Raw genomic sequence first — 24,018 nt, 5'->3', positions numbered from 1 at the left:
ACGTCAGTTGTACTCTGCAGCGACTTGACCAATGAGTTAAGAGACATTGTAAATGAGCTGAGGCGCTCATGTAGTAAGATCATTCTCGTTCAGCGGCAACCAGATAAGTATATTGCAGAACCTGGGTGATACGCACGACTGGGTTGAAAATTATTGAAGGAAACATTCGCTTTTTTTTATTGTCGTTACCATTGACCAAATCTTGATGGCTGTTTTGATCGCAAAATAAAACGTTTCGTTGCGACATTCACATGTGTTCTTTTTGACACGACAAGCGGATATTTTACACTTCCCCGGAGTCAGAGAGAAGACGAGGCGCTCAAAATGAAGTACAAAGTAAGTGACTGTTCACAAAGTCATTGAAATGAGATCTTCAGGAATTCACTGACATGGCTGTTGTAACGGATTTATTAAATTATTGTGTGATTATAAACTGGCAAAACACCAATATTATATCTCCTTCAGACTAGACTTTATGTAGCCTAGGGCTATGTATTGGGGAAAAGTTATAACTATTTTCACCACAAATAAAAACAAGAATGAACCTGAGTTAGTTTCAGTTTAGATTGTAACAATGTTGTAACAACAGTGTTGTAGGCTAACCGCATTTGTGTAACGATGTTACCCAGGGAGACATTTAGCCCACCGCTGCCTTGGGATGTCAACGCGGGAAGAGGGTGTTCCGTGGTCTGTCAGTTCGTTCTTTGGCCTCCAGTCATAAACAGGGACATTACGATATTAATTACATTGGTTTAAAATATATTTGTCCGGTTGCTTTCTCTGTGCGTAGGCTATGCGCTCTTCCAAAGTGGGCGAAGTGGGATTTAAAGTGCTGAAGTGATGCTCGAATCGCATGCGACGCTGAATACTAGCCTACATAAGAATGCTCTCCTCTACCGATGAATTCCCTCTCCTCTTCCCAATAATTCTCTCTCCTCTTCCCAATAATTATCTCTCCTCTTCCCAATAATTCTCTCCTCTTCCCAATAATTCTCTCTCCTCTTCCCAATAATTATCTCTCCTCTTCCCAATAATTCTCTCCCCTCTTCCCAATAATTCCCTCTCCTCTTCCCAATAATTCTCTATCCTCTTCCCAATAATTCTCTCTCCTCTTCCCAATAATTCCCTCTCCTCTTCCCAATAATTATCTCTCCTCTTCCCAATAATTCCCTCTCATCTTCCCAATAATTCTCTCTCCTCTTCCCAATAATTATCTCTCCGCTTCCCAATAATTATCTCTCCGCTTCCCAATAATTCCCTCCCCTCTTCCCAATAATTATCTCTCCTCTTCCCAATAATTCCCTCTCCTCTTCCCAATAATTCCCTCTCCTCTTCCCAATAATTCCCTCTCCTCTTCCCAATAATTCTCTCTCCTCTTCCCAATAATTCTCTCTCCTCTGCCCAATAATTCCCTCTCCTCTTCCCAATAATTCTCTCTCCTCTGCCCAATAATTCTCTCTCCTCTGCCCAATAATTCTCTCTCCTCTGCCCATGGGTCGATTTATTTCGGAGTAATGAAATACTCATGCGTTGACAGTGAATGCTATACCTTCACGGGTAATAAATAATACATGATTGTATCGAATCAGGTTACTTAGTAGGAGGATATATCGGCACAGTCATTCTGCGTTATCTCTCTGTATCCCCTTGCTGTCCGTTCGACCGTGGCTGTAGCTTTGTTTGGGCAATATATTTAGTTTACACTCAAGGTCTGACGAACAAACGAGACATTCAGTGAAGTTGATTTAACCCATTCTACTCTGTGGGTGTGAGTCCTAGCACTGACTGGCCTGTTGTAACAAGTAAACCTCTTTATACATAATTGTCTCCATGACATAGCATATTCAGGGTTTTTTAAAAGCTGCTTAGATTGCATAATTGAATAGACTTCACTGTTCATGAGATCTGTAAAGAAACAGAGATTGCTCAATCAGGGCCTGGCTATGCCTCAGCATCAGCATAAAATCCTGCCTTGGGGGCATGGAGCTGTCTGTCTCTCAACTTCGAAGTCAAGAAAACCTGGCCTCTTATAGTTTCAGATCTTTCCGTCACCATTAACAAACTCTGTAAGGCATTGATTGGAGCTTATGAAAAGACCCCACTTCCTACTATGGTTTGAGGTTCAGTACTCTTCTCGATTGGAATGCTTTTGTCTACTTCACACTATCAAGGAAATGCAGGGCACTTGGCAAGAGAGCTGGTCATAAGTTCTGGAACCGACTGATGGTGCTGTTTGGAATCCTCCAAAATACTGTACTTACTGAAATAACCACCTCTGTTGTTCTTTATTGGAGTCATGTGCTTGGGTCTGAAGTCTGTGTTATCCGACCATATTAGGAATGTCAGAGCTGTCTGTCATGCAAAGCTGTGACGTAGTTTTCTGGTGTTTCGGTAGTATTAAGGGCCAATGACTTCAGTGTTAAATTACCACAATGCTGTAATACTCGGCTTGGCCTTAATCTTTGGGAAAATATCCCACATCTGGATTAGTATTAGATCGTTGGACTCTCTACTACTCTCTACTACTCCACTCCTCTCTACTACACTCTAGTACTCTCTACTACTCCACTCCTCTCTACTACTCTCTACTACTCCACTCCTCTCTACTACTCTCTACTACTCCACTCCTCTCTCCTCTCTCTACTACTCCACTCTCTACTACTCTCTATTACTCCACTCCTCTCTACTACTCTCTACTACTCCACTCTCTACTACTCTCTACTACTCCACTCCTCTCTACTACTCTCTACTACTCCACTCCTCTCTACTACTCTCTACTACTCCACTCCTCTCTCCTCTCTCTACTACTCTCTATTACTCCACTCCTCTCTACTACTCTCTACTACTCCACTCCTCTCTACTACTCTCTACTACTCCACTCCTCTCTACTACACTCTACTACTCTCTACTACTCCACTCCTCTCTAGTACACTCTAGTACTCTCTACTACTCCACTCCTCTCTACTACTCTCTACTACTCCACTCTTCTCTCTACTACTCCACTCCTCTCTCTACTACTCTCTACTACTCTCTACTACTCCACTCCTCTCTCTACTACTCCACTCCTATCTCTACTACTCCACTCCTCTCTCTACTACTCCACTCATCTCTCTACTACTCTCTAATACTCTCTACTACTCCACTCCTCTCTCTACTACTCTCTAAAACGCTCTACTACTCCACTCCTCTCGCTAGTACTCTCTACTACTCCACACCTATCTCTACTACTCAACTCCTCTCTCTACTACTCCACTCCTCTCTCTACCAATCCACTCCTCTCTCTACTACTCTCTAAAACGCTCTACTACTCCACTCCTCTCTCTACTACTCTCTAAAACGCTCTACTACTCCGCTCCTCTCTCTACTACTCTCTAAAACGCTCTAATACTCCACTCCTCTCTCTACTACTCTCTATACTCAACTCCTCTCTCTAATACTCCACTCCTCTCTCTACTACTCTCTATACTCAACTCCTCTCTCTACTACTCCTCTCCTCTCTTTACTACTCTCTACTACCCCACTCCTCTCTCTACTACTCCTCTCCTCTCTTTACTACTCTCTATACTCCACTCCTCTCTCTACTACTCCTCTCCTCTCTTTACTACTCTCTACTACCCCACTCCTCTCTCAACTACTCCACTCCTCTCTCTACTACTCCTCTCTCTACTACTCCACTCCTTTCTCTAGTACTCTACTACTCCACTCCTCTCTCTACTACTCTCTACTACTCCACTCCACTCTCTACTACTCTCTACTACCCCACTCCTCTCTCTACTACTCCACTCCTTTCTCTACTGCTCTCTACTACTCCACTCCTCTCTCTACTACTCCACTCCTTTCTCTACTACTCTCTAATATTCTCTACTACTCCACTCCACTCTCTACTACTCCACTCCTTTCTCTACTACTCTCTACTACTCCACTCCTCTCTCTACTACCCCACTCTTCTCTCAACTACTCCACTCCTCTCTCTACTACTCCACTCCTCTCTCTACAACTCCACCCCTCTCTCTACTACTCCACTCCTCTCTCTACTACTCCACTCCTTTCTCTAGTACTCTACTGCTCCACTCCTCTCTCTACTACTCTCTACTACTCCACTCCACTCTCTACTACTCTCTACTACCCCACTCCTCTCTACTACTCCACTCCTTTCTCTACTGCTCTCTACTACTCCACTCCTCTCTCTACTACTCCACTCCTTTCTCTACTACTCTCTAATATTCTCTACTACTCCACTCTCTACTACTCCACTCCTTTCTCTACTACTCTCTACTACTCCACTCCTCTCTCTACTATCCCACTCTTCTCTCAACTACTCCACTCTTCTCTCTACTACTCCACTCCTTTCTCTAGTACTCTCTACTGCTCCATCTGTCTCTCTACTACTCCACTCCACAATCTACTACTCTCTACTACTCCACTCCTCTCTCTACTACTCTCTTCTACTTTCTACTACTCCACTCCACTCTCTACTACTCTCTACTACTCCACTCCACAATCTACTACTCTCTACTACTCCACTCCTCTCTCTACTACTCTCTTCTACTTTCTAATACTCCATTCCACTCTCTACTACTCTCTACTACTCTCTACTACTCCACTCCACACTCTACTACTCTCTACTACTCCACTCCTCTCTCTACTACTCTCTACTACTCCACTCCACTCTCTTCTACTCTCTACTACTCCACTCCACTCTCTACTACTCCACTCCACTCTCTACTACTCCACTCCACTCTCTACTACTCTCTACTGCCCCACTCCTCTCTCTACTACTCCACTCCTCTCTCAACTACTCCACTCCTTTCTCTACTACTCTCTACTACTTCACTCCTCTCTCTACTACTCCACTCCTTTCTCTACTACTCTCTAATACTCTCTACTACTCCACTCTACTCTCTGCTACTCCACTCCTTTCTCTACTACTCTCTACTACCCCACTCTTCTCTCAACTACTCCACTCCTCTCTCTACTACTCCACACCTTTCTCTACTACTCTCTACTACCCCACTCTTCTCTCAACTACTCCACTCCTCTCTCTACTACTCTACTCCTCTCTCTACTACTCCACTCCTCTCTCTACTACTCCACTCCTTTCTCTAGTACTCTCTACTACTCCACTCCTCTCTCTACTACTCTCTTCTACTCTCTACTACTCCACTCCTCTCTCTACTACTCTCTACTACTCTCTACTACTCCACTCCACTCTCTACTACTCTCTACTACTCCACTCCACTCTCTACTACTCTCTACTACTCCACTCCACTCTCTACTACTCTCTACTACCCCACTCCTCTCTCTACTACTTCACTCCTCTCTCTACTACTCCACTCCTTTCTCTACTACTCTCTAATACTCTCTACTACTCCACTCCACTCTATACTACTCCACTCCTTCCTCTACTACTCTCTACTACTCCACTCCTCTCTCTACTCCTCCACCCCTCTCTCTACTACTCCTCTTCTCTCTCCACTACTCTCTACTACTCTCTACTCTGCCATGTTTGTCTGAGAGGGCTTAGCAATAGCACAGACACCACCACACCATTCAATCTGTGATAACCTATCTTAATTATGCAACGGAACAAAGAAAGGGAAGGTTGGATGTATGCTAGGCTGGGATAGGTCTGGCAGTCAGGGACCTGACCTCTGGATACACTTCACAGGTTGAGTCCCAAATGCCACCCTATGTAGTGCACTACTTTTTTACCAGGGTCCATTAGCCTGTGGTCAAAAGTAGTCCACTATATAGATTAAATGACACACTAATAGCTATCTTCTGTCTGTTCCCGAGTCAGCCATTCTGGTTGACAGTTTACAGCCTTTATCTTCTGACATAGCCCAGTTTAATCCAGTTAAATATTGACAGGAAGTTTTCTGTCCCTTCTATCAGATGCTCTTCCTCTTACTGGAGGTGAATTATTCATAGCGCTGAAGTGTTAAGTATTAAATTCCTCCTGGATTGTTTATGTTTTGCCCTGGGAACACTGAATGCGTACCAAATGACAAACTATTCCCTGGCCTATATAGTCCACTACTTTTCTCAAACCACCCGGGTCAGATGAAATGGACTCGCTGGCTGCCTGCCGGACTGTCTGGGGTTCACAGATTCATAACACTGGACTGTCTGGAGTTCACAGATTCATAACACTGGACTGTCTGGGGTTCACAGATTCATAACACTGGACTGTCTGGGGTTCACAGATTCATAACACTGAAACAGGGAGGAGGGAGGGAGGGAGAGAGGGAGGGAGAGAGGGAGAGAGAGAGAGAGTAGGGGGGGGCGAGAGAGGGAGAGAGAGAGAGAGGGGGGGCGAGAGGGGGAGAGAGAGAGGGGGGGGGCGAGAGAGAGAGTGGGCGAGGGGGGTGGCGAGAGAGAGAATATCCTGGGGGAGAATGTAAAAGACAGCAGAGGGATAAGATAGGTCATAAGGGGTCATACACTACTCATAAAACAAATGTAGAACTGTTATTATTCAGAAACATACCGTCACATACCACCAGACCATCAAGAAATGAGAAAAATATTGTGATGTGTATATTTTGGTCGTAATGGCTCAGTCCTACAAACCCATGGTAGTCCAACATCCACCCCCTTTAAGATGGTTCTTTTGAGACTAACAGTACTTAAACCGTGGTAGAAATGGCTCAACTACCACAGTGAAGAGTGATTAGGTGAACCGAACTTCTTCTTCTGTGGTGTGTTTTCTCTCTTTCTTCTTCTGGGGTGTGTTTTCTCTCTTTCTTCTTCTGGGGTGTGTTTTCTCTCTTTCTTCTTCTGTGGTGTGTTTTCTCTCTTTCTTCTTCTGGGGTGTGTTTTCTCTCTTTCTTCTTCTGGGGTGTGTTTTCTCTCTTTCTTCTTCTGGGGTGTGTTTTCTCTCTTTCTTCTTCTGTGGTGTGTTTTCTCTCTTTCTTCTTCTGGGGTGTGTTTTCTCTCTTTCTTCTTCTGTGGTGTGTTTTCTCTCTTTCTTCTTCTGGGGTGTGTTTTCTCTCTTTCTTCTTCTGTGGTGTGTTTTCTCTCTTTCTTCTTCTGGGGTGTGTTTTCTCTCTTCTTCTGGGGTGTGTTTTCTCTCTTTCTTCTTCTGGGGTGTGTTTTCTCTCTTTCTTCTTCTGGGGTGTGTTTTCTCTCTTTCTTCTTCTGTGGTGTGTTTTCTCTCTTTCTTCTTCTGGGGTGTGTTTTCTCTCTTTCTTCTTCTGGGGTGTGTTTTCTCTCTTTCTTCTTCTGTGGTGTGTTTTCTCTCTTTCTTCTTCTGGGGTGTGTTTTCTCTCTTTCTTGTGGGCTCAGGTGCCAGGCAGTGGTCCAAAGAGAATGGGGGCGGAGGAGAGAGTGAATACATTGTTCTGCAAGCCAGTGATTGAGGACAGAGGAGGGGGGGTTTCTAATACTGAAAGAGAAAGAAACTGAAAGAAATAGGAAGTGGGGTAGGCGGAGCGAGGGGAAATAGAGCTGGGTGTGTGAGGTGGGGGTGGGGTGGTTGAGTCCAGGAGCTCCCCATGACTAAAACCCTCCTGGAGGAATGTGTATGGAGAGGTTAGTCAGAAGATGCACTTGATTGTTTCAAGGTTTCCCCTTCTCATTGGCTACGAGAGTTTACCCCAGCTACGGGGCCCACCAAGAGTTCACAGTGTGTGTGTGTGTGTGTGTGTGTGTGTGTGTGTGTGTGTGGCATTGCTCAGAAAGAGCACTTCTCCGTGCAGGCATTTGTATTCTCCAGGAGAAGAACAGGGTTGATTCATGGAGCAGATTTCAGCCATCGTTGAACTATACAATCCTCTCCTTTGTTGCAAGGCCTTTCTCCCACAAATCAACCTTTAACTGAGGGAGCCTGTACCTGTGTAATCACAAAGACATTGTTATGCAGGTACATTGGTATGACACGACCATTGCATCTCAATGTTCTTACTTTCAATATCAAATCATTCTTAGTCCTTTCAATATAGAACCCCACAAAACAGACTCGCTACGTTGTTTTCATGAGCTGGTGAAAAGTTTGGGAGACATTTTAGAGTGTAGTTTGCTCGTACGCTTGCATAAGTGTTTGTGTGTGTGTGTGTGTGTGTGTACTCAGTTTCTCTACACCTCTCTGGAGATATTTCTGAATTCTCCCTCTTGTTGCCCCCACTTCACCCCCCCCCCCTTCCCCCGGTCAACAAAATGTTCCACTGTGAACAGCGTGAAGAGCACATTCCCCTGCTATGAATGAACAAAGGTTCCCCACCCCCTGCTGTGGGGAGAGGCAGAATGCATTATGGGCCGCGGCGCCTGAGAGTTCTCTGCCTTACATCAATAACAATACAAAACCAATAATTTCCATGTTTAACCTTAGGAGGAAATCAATCAAACTGATCCTAGATCACTCTGAGATGGTTGGGAATATGGGCCTAGGTCAAAAGTTGTTCACCGTCTAGGGAATAGGGTGCCATTTGGGATTCCGTCCTGATGTCAAACTAAAAGAACCTTGACAGCTGAGAACATGGTGGTCCAGCCAAGAAGTCCCCATGCTGCTAAGGCATTCTCAAGCTCAGCTTTCACAACAAATTGCCTTGTATGCAAGCAGCTACTGTGCGTTTAGTGCCTGGGAGAGTCAGTGTGGGTGTCTGTGTTAGAGTGAGTATATAGCAGTGTCTACGTTAGTTGCTATTTTGTAAGCCGGCAAATATCTTGTTTTATAATGTCACTCTTTGTGGAGTAAATACTCTTATTTTTTTCCCCAAAGTGGTCCGTTTATGAATTAAAGATACTACGATGGAGGACGTTTTATATTTTTGTGTTCGGGCAGAACCTCTTAGTGGAGCGTGAAATTGAGAGGACAGTGTGAAGCGAATCTGGTGTGTTTCTATGTAAAGCCATGAAATGTGTTCCTGTAGAGATACCGTAAACACATCGTACATCTCGGCCAATAGCTTTGACGGATTATGTCCCCAAGGGTTACTAGGTTACATCCCCCCCCCCCCCCCCCCCCCCCCTGGCATCTTTTACGCCCCTTATTCCTCTTAATAGAACCCCCTTCTTCCCCAGAGCTGAGACCTCTTTATCTTTGATCCCATGAATACCGTTACATTAGTTGAGAGTCAAAAGTCTTCTGGCCTGGCTTTTAGGTATGTCAAGGACTGTATTACACAATACACTACTATACCGAACCCTTTTGGAGAAGGCTATTCAATACACTACTATACTGAGTCCTTTTGGAGAAGGCTATTCAATACACTACTATACTGAGCCTTTTTGGAGAAGGCTATTCAATATACTACTATACTGAGCCCTTTTGGAGAAGGCTATTCAATACGCTACTATACTGAGCCCTTTTGGAGAAGGCTATTCAATACACTACTATACTGAGCCCTTTTGGAGAAGGCTATTCAATACACTACTATACTGAGTCCTTTTGGAGAAGGCTTTTCAATACACTACTATACTGAGCCCTTTTGGAGAAGGCTTTTCAATACACTACTATACTGAGCCCTTTTGGAGAAGGCTATTCAATACACTACTATACTGAACCCTTTTGGAGAAGGCTATTCAATACACTACTATACTGAGCCCTTTTGGAGAAGGCTTTTCAATACACTACTATACTGAACCCTTTTGGAGAAGGCTATTCAATACACTACTATACTGAGTCCTTTTGGAGAAGGCTTTTCAATACACTACTATACTGAACCCTTTTGGAGAAGGCTATTCAATACACTACTATACTGAGCCCTTTTGGAGAAGGCTATTCAATACACTACTATACTGAGTCCTTTTGGAGAAGGCTATTCAATACACTACTATACTGAGCCTTTTTGGAGAAGGCTATTCAATACACTACTATACTGAACCCCTTTGGAGAAGGCTATTCAATACACTACTATACTGAGCCCTTTTGGAGAAGGCTATTCAATACACTACTATACTGAGTCCTTTTGGAGAAGGCTATTCAATACACTACTATACTGAGCCTTTTTGGAGAAGGCTATTCAATACACTACTATACTGAGCCCTTTTGGAGAAGGCTATTCAATACACTACTATACTGAGCCCTTTTGGAGAAGGCTATTCAATACACTACTATACTGAGCCCTTTTGGAGAAGGCTATTCAATACACTACTATACTGAGCCCTTTTGGAGAAGGCTATTCAATACACTACTATACTGAGCCCTTTTGGAGAAGGCTATTCAATACACTACTATACTGAACCCTTTTGGAGAAGGCTATTCAATACACTACTATACTCAGCCCTTTTGGAGAAGGCTATTCAATACACTACTATACTGAGTCCTTTTGGAGAAGGCTTTTCAATACACTACTATACTGAGCCCTTTTGGAGAAGGCTATTCAATACACTACTATACTGAACCCTTTTGGAGAAGGCTATTCAATACACTACTATACTGAGCCCTTTTGGAGAAGGCTATTCAATACACTACTATACTGAGCCCTTTTGGAGAAGGCTATTCAATACACTACTATACTGAGCCCTTTTGGAGAAGGCTATTCAATACACTACTATACTGAGTCCTTTTGGAGAAGGCTATTCAATACACTACTATACTGAGCCCTTTTGGAGAAGGCTATTCAATACACTACTATACTGAGCCCTTTTGGAGAAGGCTATTCAATACACTACTATACTGAGCCCTTTTGGAGAAGGCTATTCAATACACTACTATACTGAACCCTTTTGGAGAAGGCTATTCAATACACTACTATACTGAGCCCTTTTGGAGAAGGCTATTCAATACACTACTATACTGAACCCTTTTGGAGAAGGCTATTCAATACACTACTATACTGAACCCTTTTGGAGAAGGCTATTCAATACACTACTATACTGAGTCCTTTTGGAGAAGGCTATTCAATACACTACTATACTGAGCCCTTTTGGAGAAGGCTATTCAATACACTACTATACTGAGCCCTTTTGGAGAAGGCTATTCAATACACTACTATACTGAACCCTTTTGGAGAAGGCTATTCAATACACTACTATACTGAACCCTTTTGGAGAAGGCTATTCAATACACTACTATACTGAGTCCTTTTGGAGAAGGCTATTCAATACACTACTATACTGAGTCCTTTTGGAGAAGGCTATTCAATACACTACTATACTGAACCCTTTTGGAGAAGGCTATTCAATACACTACTATACTGAACCCTTTTGGAGAAGGCTATTCAATACACTACTATACTGAGTCCTTTTGGAGAAGGCTATTCAATACACTACTATACTGAACCCTTTTGGAGAAGGCTATTCAATACACTACTATACTGAACCCTTTTGGAGAAGGCTATTCAATACACTACTATACTGAGCCCTTTTGGAGAAGGCTATTCAATACACTACTATACTGAACCCTTTTGGAGAAGGCTATTCAATACACTACTATACTGAGCCCTTTTGGAGAAGGCTATTCAATACACTACTATACTGAACCCTTTTGGAGAAGGCTATTCAATACACTACTATACTGAGTCCTTTTGGAGAAGGCTATTCAATACACTACTATACTGAGCCCTTTTGGAGAAGGCTATTCAATACACTACTATACTGAGCCCTTTTGGAGAAGGCTATTCAATACACTACTATACTGAGCCCTTTTGGAGAAGGCTATTCAATACACTACTATACTGAACCCTTTTGGAGAAGGCTATTCAATACACTACTATACTGAGCCCTTTTGGAGAAGGCTATTCAATACACTACTATACTGAACCCTTTTGGAGAAGGCTATTCAATACACTACTATACTGAACCCTTTTGGAGAAGGCTATTCAATACACTACTATACTGAGTCCTTTTGGAGAAGGCTATTCAATACACTACTATACTGAGCCCTTTTGGAGAAGGCTATTCAATACACTACTATACTGAGCCCTTTTGGAGAAGGCTATTCAATACACTACTATACTGAACCCTTTTGGAGAAGGCTATTCAATACACTACTATACTGAACCCTTTTGGAGAAGGCTATTCAATACACTACTATACTGAGTCCTTTTGGAGAAGGCTATTCAATACACTACTATACTGAGTCCTTTTGGAGAAGGCTATTCAATACACTACTATACTGAACCCTTTTGGAGAAGGCTATTCAATACACTACTATACTGAACCCTTTTGGAGAAGGCTATTCAATACACTACTATACTGAACCCCTTTGGAGAAGGCTATTCAATACACTACTATACTGAGTCCTTTTGGAGAAGGCTATTCAATACACTACTATACTGAACCCTTTTGGAGAAGGCTATTCAATACACTACTATACTGAACCCTTTTGGAGAAGGCTATTCAATACACTACTATACTGAGTCCTTTTGGAGAAGGCTATTCAATACACTACTATACTGAGCCCTTTTGGAGAAGGCTATTCAATACACTACTATACTGAGTCCTTTTGGAGAAGGCTATTCAATACACTACTATACTGAGCCCTTTTGGAGAAGGCTATTCAATACACTACTATACTGAGCCCTTTTGGAGAAGGCTATTCAATACACAATTCAAATAATATACCCGTGTGTAGCTGTGTTATCTGTGTTCTTTTCTGTGGTAGAGGGTTTCAGTTGTCTACGTGGCCAGACAGAGATAAATCAGGCTAGAGTCTGAGTGTGTAAACAGGAACTGCTTCAGGCTAAGGAGGAATGGGGTGGAAATGGAGAGGAGTGAGGTGGACATCATGTCATCAATGTGACAATAAAACTAACAAACTGAGGGCTGACCCAAGGGTGCGGAAGACATGTGTTTTACGTAATGGGCTTGGAGACGGTCAGACTGTACTCTGTGATTGGGGTCAATGAAGGTCTTTAGATGTTGTGCTATCTGACATTCTGACCTGCCCACAATTTAAAGCTTTCATCTAGACTTTTACTGCTAGTCTTCGTTGAAAGTTGGTTTGGTGGAAGTTGGTGAGGGTGGAATACCTAACCAACACAGTAGACACAAGAGAGGAGAGTCTCAAATGGGAAGGGTTCTATCAACAATATTAGATTTGACTTTTGATATGTGAAATGATCACATGTAAGACTGAAATCGATGACACGTCTGTTCTGAAACCCAACACACAGGGTGGAAGGTACGGGGCTGTTTTGACTGAGCACATCAGTTTGGTGCTCGCCTACATCTTGTGGAAATGTCACGGTGAAGCTTAGCGCGCGCGCGTGTGTGGTTTGTACCAACATGCATTGCAGTTAGACACTACATTGCACATCGTATCCTGTTGAAGTTACAGTTGCCATGGCGTCACTGTTTACCGGAAGATTTCGGTGATACTATCAATGTGTCCCTGTGTGTAGCGGAATATAGTGAATCATGGATGAGAGGCGGGAAGGTGGGTGACAACGAGCTACCCTTATATTTATATACCATTTCCCCTATGTATTTGACTGCTGGGGAGCAAGGAGATCCCCAGCTCTGCTAAAACCATTGACAACTATGTGCTGTTTTCAAGGGATTGTTAAATAAATGTTCAAACTAATTTGGTTTTAATATCATCTCTTGAAGAGCATCGTGGGAACTACACCGTTCCTATTATTTCACATTTCGCTCTGTCATCAGAGTTGTACAGCAACCAGTAAACATCAATTGATCATGTATTTGTGAGGGTAGCCAGATCCATTTGGCATGTAGCTAGCTAGCTAAGCAACAAACAAAAAACGTGTTATTTCACTTCCTTCATCAGAGATTAGGCTTTTGGAAAGAGCTTGACATCGTCCTGGTAAAGTTGTCAGTCGAACTAGTGTCACTACTACAGATGGAAAGCAAATCAAACAATATCTGGGTACATAGCCATCTGGTTTATTCCCTGAAAGCTTGTTATCCAGCTATATTGACATGATCTGTTATTAGGCTACCCTCACGTATTTGAAATGACATAATCAATTGATGTTAAGCCTACTGATCATGAGAAGTATGCAGTTAGGCCTAGCCCGCTTGCTGTAGGCCTATAACTCTGATGACAGAGCTAAATGTACATTGTTGTTTTGTATGGAATAGTCTGACATTCGTAGTTCTGACTCTGCTCTTCAAGAGGTGATGATATCTGACCCACAAGTGTTTTTATTATTTTTTACAAATCCCTTGAAAACGGTACGCAGTTGTCAATGGTTTTAAAGGCGCTGCGGGTCTCCATGCCCATCCAGAAGGCAAATAGAACGATCTGGATCTTACTGTGGTCTTTTATTGATAACGACTTGTGCACAAAATGTATTTAGAGAGCCATCTTTACCACAGTTTGGCTATTGGTTAATCCGTTTCACTTTTGCTTTCCAGCAGAATGTGATCAAAATGACTATTGACTTGAGTTTGTCAGTGACGTTAGCTTCAGCATGGAGTGTGTTATTATGGACTATCTAAATACTGGCTGTACTGTAGTCTGTAGCTGGACTGTAGTGTTGATTTACTACTGTACTGTAGTCTGTAGCTGGACTGTAGTGTTGATTTACTACTGTACTGTAGTCTGTAGCTGGACTGTAGTGTTGATTTACTACTGTACTGTAGTCTGTAGCTGGACTGTAGTGTTGATTTACTACTGTACTGTAGTCTGTAGCTGGACTGTAGTGTTGATTTACTACTGTACTGTAGTCTGTAGCTGGACTGTAGTGTTGATTTACTACTGTACTGTAGTCTGTAGCTGGACTGTAGTGTTGATTTACTACTGTACTGTAGTCTGTAACTGGACTGTAGCGTTGATTTACTACTGTACTGTAGTCTGTAGCTGGACTGTAGTCTGTATACACATGGCATCATAAACTGCAAGGGGATAGAAAATGTGGCATGCTATAATAGATTGTTGCTAATGCCTCCTTACAGACTGGTACTAGGCTACTTTAGACATGGAAAAGTCGACGTTGTGACGTGGTATAGGCCTTACTGGCATTGGGAGAATTGGAGAAACTCAGGACATGGGGTTTCACCCAGTCTGTAATTATGTTATTACATTCACATTGGCCAGCATTTAAAAGGCCTTGGTAATCATAGGATCAGCAGTGTTTTAAAGGTCTTAGTAATCAGTGGATCGGCAGTGTTTTAAAGGCCTTAGTAATCAGAGGATCAGCAGTGTTTTAAAGGCCTTAGTAATCAGAGGATCAGCAGTGTTTTAAAGGTCTTAGTAATCAGAGGATCAGCAGTGTTTTAAAGGCCTTAGTAATCAGAGGATCAGCAGTGTTTTAAAGGTCTTAGTAATCAGTGGATCGGCAGTGTTTTAAAGGTCTTAGTAATCAGAGGATCAGCAGTGTTTTAAAGGTCTTAGTAATCAGAGGATCAGCAGTGTTTTAAAGGTCTTAGTAATCAGAGGATCAGCAGTGTTTTAAAGGTCTTAGTAATCAGAGGATCAGCAGTGTTTTAAAGGTCTTAGTAATCAGAGGATCAGCAGTGTTTTAAAGGTCTTAGTAATCAGAGGATCAGCAGTGTTTTAAAGGCCTTAGTAATCAGAGGATCAGCAGTGTTTTAAAGGCCTTAGTAGTCAGAGGATCGGCAGCAATCTCTAGGCTAGATCCACATTAAGAAATGTACCCTGAGCTCTGATCTTCCTCACGGCCAATTAATTCGCGCTGCGTCCCATTTGGCACCCATATATACTACAAAAGTAGTGCACTATATAGGGAATAGGGTGCCATTTGGCTGTGATGCTCAGCAACACTCAGAGGTACAGAACAGCCTCAGCAGGCTAGCAACACTCAGAAGAACAGAACAGCCTCAGCTTTAGCAGGCTAGCAGCACACAGGGTAACAGAACAGAACTGCCTTAGCTTTAGCAGGCTAGCAGCACACAGGGTAACAGAACAAAACTGCCTCAGCTTTAGCAGGCTAGCAGCACACAGGGTAACAGAACAGAACTGCCTTAGCTTTAGCAGGCTAGCAGCACACAGGGTAACAGAACAGAACTGTCTTAGCTTTAGCAGGCTAGCAGCACACAGGGTAACAGAACAGAACTGCCTTAGCTTTAGCAGGCTAGCAGCACTCAGGGTTACAGAACAGAACTGCCTCAGCTTTAGCAGGCTAGCAGCACACAGGGTAACAGAACAGAACTGCTTTAGCTTTAGCAGGCTAGCAGCACACAGGGTAACAGAACAAAACTGCCTCAGCTTTAGCAGGCTAGCAGCACACAGGGTAACAGAACAGAACTGCCTTAGCTTTAGCAGGCTAGCAGCACACAGGGTAACAGAACAGAACTGTCTTAGCTTTAGCAGGCTAGCAGCACACAGGGCAACAGAACAGAACTGCCTTAGCTTTAGCAGGCTAGCAGCACACAGGGTAAGAGAACAGAACAACCTCAGCATGAGGCTATACTCAGAGGAACATAACAAAATAGCCTCAGCATGAGGCTACACTCAGAGGAACAGAACAGAACAGAACACTCAGAGGAACAGACCATTCAGAGGAACAGAACAGAACACTCAGAGGAACAGAACACCCAGAGGAACCGAACAGAACACTCAGAGGAACAGAACACCCAGAGGAACAGAACACTCAGAGGAACAGAACACCCAGAGGAACAGAACACCCAGAGGAACAGAACACCCAGAGGAACAGAACAGAACACTCAGAGGAACAGAACAATCAGAGGAACAGAACAGAACACTCAGAGGAACCAAGCACCCAGAGGAACAGAACAGAACACTTAGAGGAACAGAACAGAACACTCAGGGGAACAGAACACCCAGAGGAACAGAACACTCAGAGGAACAGAACAGAACACTCAGAGGAACAGAACACTCAGAAGAACAGAACAGAGGAACATAACACTCAGAGGAACAGAACACACAGAGGAACAGAACACTCAGAGGAACAGAACATAACTGAGGAACAGAACAGAACAGAGGAACAGAACACTCAGAGGAACAGAACAGAGGAACAGAACACTCAGAGGAACAGAACAGAGGAACAGAACACTCAGAGGAACAGAACAGAACAGAGGAACAGAACACCCAGAGGAACAGAACAGAGGAACAGAACACTCAGAGGAACAGAACAGAGGAACAGAACACTCAGAGGAACAGAACAGAACAGAATAGAGGAATAGAACACTCAGATGAACAGAACAGAGGAACAGAAGAGAGGAAGAGAACACTCAGAGGAACAGAACAGAACAGAGGAACAGAGCAGAACAGAGCAGTACAGAGGAACAGAACACTCAGAGGAACAGAACACTCAGAGGAACAGAACAGTCATAGGAACAGGACACTCAGAGGAACAGAACAGAACAGAGGAACAGAACAGAGGAACAGAACACTCAGAGGAACATAACAGAACAGAGGAACAGAACACTCAGAAGAACAGAACAGAGGAACAAAACACTCAGAGGAACATAACACACAGAGGAACAGAGCAGAACAGAGGAACAGAACATAACTGAGGAACAGAACAGAACAGAGGAACAGAACACTCAGAGGAACAGAACAGAAGAACAGAACACTCAGAGGAACAGAACAGAGGAACAGAACACTCAGAGGAACAGAACACTCAGAGGAACAGAACACTCAGAGGAACAGAACAGAGGAACAGAACAGAACAGAGGAACAGAACAGAACAGAGGAACAGAACAGAACAGAGAAACAGAACACTCAGAGGAACAGGCCGTTCAAAGTCGTCAGGTTCTCATTTCCACCATCATTACTATAATTATTTTCTATATTTACCTACAGTATGGTGAAATGAGGCCAAATGAGGTGTGCTGGTTCACCCTTTCTTATGCAGTATGCACCACCATCACCCCCGGGGCAGGTGTTAAAGATGGGCTGGCCCTAATTTTCACACCAGCCCATTGCGGGGTACCACATCTGCGGGGGGGGGGGGGGGGCTTGGGAGCGGTTTAAATCCTTGTCTCCTTAATTGCAGCTAGGGCTACTACTCTCTCCCGTTGCCTAGGGACATGTTGGCTGAAGCAGAGGGGGAATTTGGACCGTCGTATTTGTGAGCTCATTTACCCAAAGCACCTTCATTAGGCTGATGTGTACTCTGGAGGCAGAGCCAAAGCCACCCAGTGAGCCCTTCCTGAATACTGACTGACTTGGAGCTGGGAGGGAAGGTGGGGCCCCATTCAGTGGTAACATTACGTAAAGGCTTTTTATTTTCAGGTTGGTCAGCAACTAAGCATACGTGTTCCCACAAACAAATGAGTGAACTGTTATTTGTGCTTCGGCGAGACCCTGTTGATACCCCTGTTGATATAGAAGTGTCTGAGTCATGAAACTCCCCAGAGTGGGTGGAGGGGTGGTAGGTCTAAGTTAAGGGAATGAAAGGGGGTAAACGGCTGGATATACATGTATCTGTGTATGTTCCAGCCTCCAGGTGTGGGTCTGGACAGTTCAACGCTGCACTATTCCACACGTCCAATGACAACAGCATATGAGACCAAGACTATATATCACTAGCCAGACGTCTCCCAGCCGTGGACAGAGAGACGTGAGACACATCTCCAACTAGGTCATGTGTGAATCAGAGTTTTCTTTCTCTTCAATCATTAGCCTACGTGTCTGGAGACACACAAACTGTTTATGTGTTCAATTCTTATCTTAAAACTATTGTCTAACTACTAGTGCTAGATTAGTACTCCATGTTATCAGTTTGTGATGAAGCTATCTACCAAGCGACAGACACAGTGAGTCAACATACTGAAGAATGTTTTGTTGTAGATACCTGGAAGGGAATCCTGGGTGGATCATTACCACTGTCTCCCTGTATAATCATGCCATTAGTGATGTTAGGTAAGAGAAGGACTAGAAAACCCCCTCTCTGTTTAGGGACGTTAGTAGTTACGTAGTAGCTAGCTGGCAGCCTGAATAGCTGGCTTTAGCCTCGATTAAAACATAGCACGCTAGCTAGCCTTTTTTAGCTTCCCACAGCTCCATGTGAAATAATTAGATATAGAATTAAATAATATGCTCTCTTTACTTGCTTTTGTATAACCTACAATGTTATCCCAGTTAATGTGAGGTGGCAGGGTAGCCTAGTGGTTAGAGAGTTGGACTAGTAACTGGAAGGTTGCAAGTTCAAATCCCCGAGCTGACAAGGTACAAATCTGTCGTTCTGCCCCATAACAGGCAGTTAACCCACTGTTCCTAGGCCGTCATTGAAAATAAGAATTTGTTCTTAACTGACTTGCCTCGTTAAATAAAATAAATAAATATGCTGCTTGAATGTATTCAGACCAGAATGCCATAGAAAAGGTACACATCTCGACGCTGTTTTTACCAGTTGCCTGGAATCACTAGTTATTATAAATGTTTTAAACAGTCACTGAGATTGTAATTGCTTATCAATGCAAAATAGGCTACTTTGATGCATAACCTATAGATCAAATCAAGGAACCAGAAAGACTCTTCCCTGGTCAGGGATGTTGGGTAACAGAAGGACCAGAAAGACCCTTCCCTGGTCAGGGACGTTGGGTAACAGAAGGACCATGAAGACCCTTCCCTGGTCAGGGACGTTGGGTAACAGAAGGACCATACAGACCCTTCCCTGGTCAGGGACGTTGGGTAACAGAAGGACCATGAAGACCCTTCCCTGGTCAGGGACGTTGGGTAACAGAAGGACCATGAAGACCCTTCCCTGGTCAGGGACGTTGGGTAACAGAAGGACCATACAGACCCTTCCCTGGTCAGGGACGTTGGGTAACAGAAGGACCATGAAGACCCTTCCCTGGTCAGGGATGTTGGGTAACAGAAGACCCTTCCCTGGTCAGGGACGTTGGGTAACAGAAGGACCATAAAGACCCTTCCCTGGTCAGGGACGTTGGGTAACAGAAGACCCATAAAGACCCTTCCCTGGTCAGGGACGTTGGGTAACAGAAGACCCATAAAGACCCTTCCCTGGTTTTTCATGGTTCCTGTCGTGAGAGGTGGTGGAATGCCCGTCTTTCCCCCTCTCACCCGGTACTTACTGCTCGTTAAAAGACAACTTCCATGTTCCAGGATCCAAGGAAGCCCATTGGTTGTCATCAGTAGAGTAAGAGCAGGGGCCTCCCAGCCTCACAACCCACTGACAGATGGAGGACAGATGTTTACTGGAGGATCAACAGCCTGCTGAGTCACCTCCTTATGACTAGCCAATGTTTTTACCAGGGATATATGTACGCATGCACTCACTGGTCGTCCCACGTGTTCCAATTACAGATGTGTAGTAGCACAGACCAAACGCAGACCAACAAATAGGAGAATATTTTTATTTCCTCCTCACTTTAGGTCAAAATGATTTCTCAGTCTCAACATTTCTGTTAGGTCATTTGCATGGCCGGTATCATCATGTTTTTGCAGTCACAATATATCAAGACTATATTCAGCTCACGGTAACTGGAATCCTATTCTGGTTTAATACTCTTCTGAGTCATTGATTCTGCCGAAGTGCTTTGCATGAACAAATCTGAATCATTACTATAAACGGTTAACTTTAGCCCCTTGAAACCCAAACTTTGCATAGCAGGAAGAGCTTGTATTAGTATGTGTGTGTGTGTGTGTGTGTGTGTGTGTGTGTGTGTGTGTGAGTGTATATGTATGTGTGAGTGTATATGTATGTGTGTGTGTGTGTGTGTGTGTGCGCGCGCGCATCTGTGCTCACTCACAGTTGTCAAACCTCAGAAGTCCAGTTACCACAGTATAACAGTTGAGTTTATTCACGGTCAGTATGCATCAACTTTTGCTAATAAGTGTTGACAAAGTGTTGGCTTTGAGCTACCTCACTACTGTATATTGGCTGTTGTGTGTGTGTGTGTGTGTGTGTGTGTGTGTGTGTGTGTGTGTGCGTGTGCGTGTGCGTGTGCGTGTGCGTGCGTGTGTGAGAGGGGCAGAGACTCTGCATCCTGGGGAAGTGTTTAGACCAGATGCAGTTACGAAAGATCAATTGTTCAGATGAAATAGTCAAAAAAGAAGAAGAGGTGTTAAGTTTGTTGCCATCTCTGGGTAAATGCCTTGGTGCTTCAAACCTGCAAAAATAAGAAGTGTGTGTGTGTGTTTGCAATGTGTGTGTGCAAGAGTGTTTTGTGTTTTTAGTGTGTGAGGTAAAGCTGTTGATACTAGGGGAAGCTAACCACTGACAGTCAGATGTGAGAACTAGCAGACTATTGGTGGTTTAGAGGTGTTAAAATTAGTGGAGTTTTTATCTTTACACTCTGAAAGATTAACTGAGCAAAGCTTTTTCACTGTGTGTGTGTGTGTGTGTGTGTGTGTGTGTGTGGTTGTTTTTGTTTGTTTGTGTGGTAAGATGAGTCCTTCTCATGTCTGTTGTTGTGGTAGTAACCTCTCCAGTCCTTCTCATATCTGTTGTTGTTGTGGTAGTGACCTCTCCTGTCCTTCTTATGTCTGTTGTTGTGGTAGTGATCTCTCCTGTCCTTCTCATGTCTGTTGTTGTGGTAGTGACCTCTCCTGTCCTTCTCATGTCTGTTGTTGTGGTAGTGACCTCTCCTGTCCTTCTCATGTCTGTTGTTGTGGTAGTGACCTCTCCTGTCCTTCTTATATATGTTGTTGTTGTGGTAGTGACCTCTCCTGTACTTCTCATATCTGTTGTTGTGGTAGTGATCTCTCCTGTCCTTCTCATGTCTGTTGTTGTGGTAGTGACCTCTCCTGTCCTTCTCATGTCTGTTGTTGTGGTAGTGACCTCTCCTGTCCTTCTCATGTCTGTTGTTGTGGTAGTGACCTCTCCTGTCCTTCTCATGTCTGTTGTTGTTGTGGTAGTGACCTCTCAAGTCCTTCTCATATCTGTTGTTGTTGTGGTAGTGACCTCTCCTGTCCTTCTCATGTCTGTTGTTGTTGTGGTAGTGACCTCTCCTGTCCTTCTCATATCGGTTGTTGTTGTGGTATTGACCTCTCCTGTCCTTCTCATGTCTGTTGTTGTGGTAGTGACCTCTCCTGTCCTTCTCATATCTGTTGTTGTGGTAGTGACCTCTCCTGTCCTTCTCATATCGGTTGTTGTTGTGGTATTGACCTCTCCTGTCCTTCTCATGTCTGTTGTTGTGGTATTGACCTCTCCTGTCCTTCTCATATCTGTTGTTGTTGTGGTAGTGACCTCTCCTGTCCTTCTCATATCTGTTGTTGTGGTAGTGACCTCTCCAGTCCTTGTCATATCTGTTGTTGTTGTGGTAGTGACCTCTCCAGTCCTTCTCATACTGTACATATTACATGGAATCTTACTAGAGCAGAGGCGTTGCTTTCAGAACTGTTGTCTCAGCAATTAACCAAACTTACATCCATAAAGGAGGTTAGATGGATATAGATATCTATATTTGTACTGTATCAGGGGAAAAAAGAGGCAGTTCATACTCATAATAATCAGCATTTCTGTTTCTCCTAAGAGACTGTAACTAGCACGTTCATCATCTGAGTAATGAACAAGAACAGAGCCCAGCGATCCGCTCCCATTGGCCAGCAGCATGCCGTGACATTTGAGGTCAGGCAAGCAGCCGGGTGGCAGCGGGGGGGGTGTAATTGTGGTCTGTAATTGTGCAATGAGTGTTGGGGACTGTGACAGAGCACTGAGACAATGGCTAGTGAGGCCAGACGCCCAGTGAGACGCCCAGTGAGAGATAACGATTACCACCGACCTAGTTAAGGTTCACATGGGAACCCCGTGTATGTCACAAATGGCACCCTATTCCCTTCATGGACCCTAGTCAAAAGTAGTGCACTATATAGGTGATAGGGTGCCATTTGGGACGCAAATCGGGAGAATCAGAGCCGGTGTGAAAAGGGAGAAGGCCAGGGAACATTCAGCCTGAGAGGAATGCTTCCTGAATCATGATTCCCACACAGTGACAAGGGAAGGGCTCAGATATGGTGTGCTTGAGAGAGCGAGGAAGAGAGTGACAGTGAAAGACAGTGTGTTAGAGAGAGGTCTTAGCCTACATTCTGAAATGAGAGACTATATGCAGAAACAGCAAGGACGGTACTTCCTGAAAACTGGTTTATGTATTTGTATTCTATTCATAACTCTGTAGAACGAGCTGTTTGTTACTGTAGACCGAGCTGTTTGTTACTGTAGAACGATCTGTTTGTTACTGTAGAACGAGCTGTTTGTTACTGTAGAACAAGCTGTTTGTTACTGTAGAACGAGCTGTTTGTTACTGTAGAACGAGCTGTTTGTTACTGTAGAACGAGCTGTTTGTTACTGTAGAACGAGCTGTTTGTTACTGTAGAACAAGCTGTTTGTTACTGTAGAACGATCTGTTTGTTACTGTAGAACGAGCTGTTTGTTATTGTAGAATGAGCTGTTTGTTACTGTAGACCGAGCTGTTTGTTACTGTAGAACGATCTGTTTGTTACTGTAGAACAAGCTGTTTGTTACTGTAGACCGAGCTGTTTGTTACTGTAGAACGATCTGTTTGTTACTGTAGAACGAGCTGTTTGTTACTGTAGAACGAGCTGTTTGTTACTGTAGAACGAGCTGTTTGTTACTGTAGAACAAGCTGTTTGTTATTGTAGAATGAGCTGTTTGTTACTGTAGACCGAGCTGTTTGTTACTGTAGAACAATCTGTTTGTTACTGTAGAACAAGCTGTTTGTTACTGTAGAACGAGCTGTTTGTTACTGTAGACCGAGCTGTTTGTTACTGTAGAACGATCTGTTTGTTACTGTAGAACGAGCTGTTTGTTACTGTAGAACGAGCTGTTTGTTATTGTAGAACGAGCTGTTTGGTACTGTAGAACGAGCTGTTTGTTACTGTAGAACAAGCTGTTTGTTATTGTAGAATGAGCTGTTTGTTACTGTAGAATGAGCTGTTTGTTATTGTAGAATGAGCTGTTTGTTACTGTAGAACGAGCTGTTTGTTACTGTAGAATGAGCTGTTTGTTACTGTAGAACGAGCTGTTTGTTACTGTAGAACGAGCTGTTTGTTACTGTAGACCGAGCTGTTTGTTACTGTAGACTGAGCTGTTTGTTATTGTAGAATGAGCTGTTTGTTACAGTAGTTGTTACTGTAGAATGAGCTGTTTGTTATTGTAGAATGAGCTGTTTGTTATTGTAGAATGAGCTGTTTGTTATTGTAGAATTAGCTGTTTGTTACAGTAGTTGTTACTGTAGAACGAGCTGTTTGTTACGGTA

The 24,018-nt window shown here is 43.6% G+C and overlaps 1 protein-coding gene across 4 annotated transcripts in view; it reads left to right on the top strand.

Moving 5' to 3' along the window:
- Window positions 1-24,018, top strand: part of LOC110496698 (enhancer of filamentation 1) — a 64,401-nt gene that overhangs the window by 4,948 nt on the left and 35,435 nt on the right. The window contains exon 1 of one of the 4 annotated variants that reach the window (XM_036953537.1): window positions 53-336. The exons of 1 other annotated variant lie outside the window; for it this stretch is intronic. In XM_036953537.1, the coding sequence (XP_036809432.1) occupies window positions 325-336 (12 nt within the window). In that variant the 5' untranslated portion in view covers window positions 53-324. Of the gene's footprint in view, window positions 1-52; window positions 337-12,353; window positions 13,322-24,018 lie in introns of those variants that run through there. 2 more of the 4 variants (XM_036953539.1, XM_036953536.1) reach the window with 2 other exon arrangements.

The sequence above is a fragment of the Oncorhynchus mykiss genome, chromosome 18, assembly GCF_013265735.2.
Source record: "Oncorhynchus mykiss isolate Arlee chromosome 18, USDA_OmykA_1.1, whole genome shotgun sequence".
NCBI classification, from domain to species: Eukaryota; Metazoa; Chordata; class Actinopteri; order Salmoniformes; family Salmonidae; genus Oncorhynchus; species Oncorhynchus mykiss.
The sequence above is the reverse complement of the archived record's forward strand: the minus strand, read 5'-3'. Positions and strand labels throughout refer to the sequence as shown.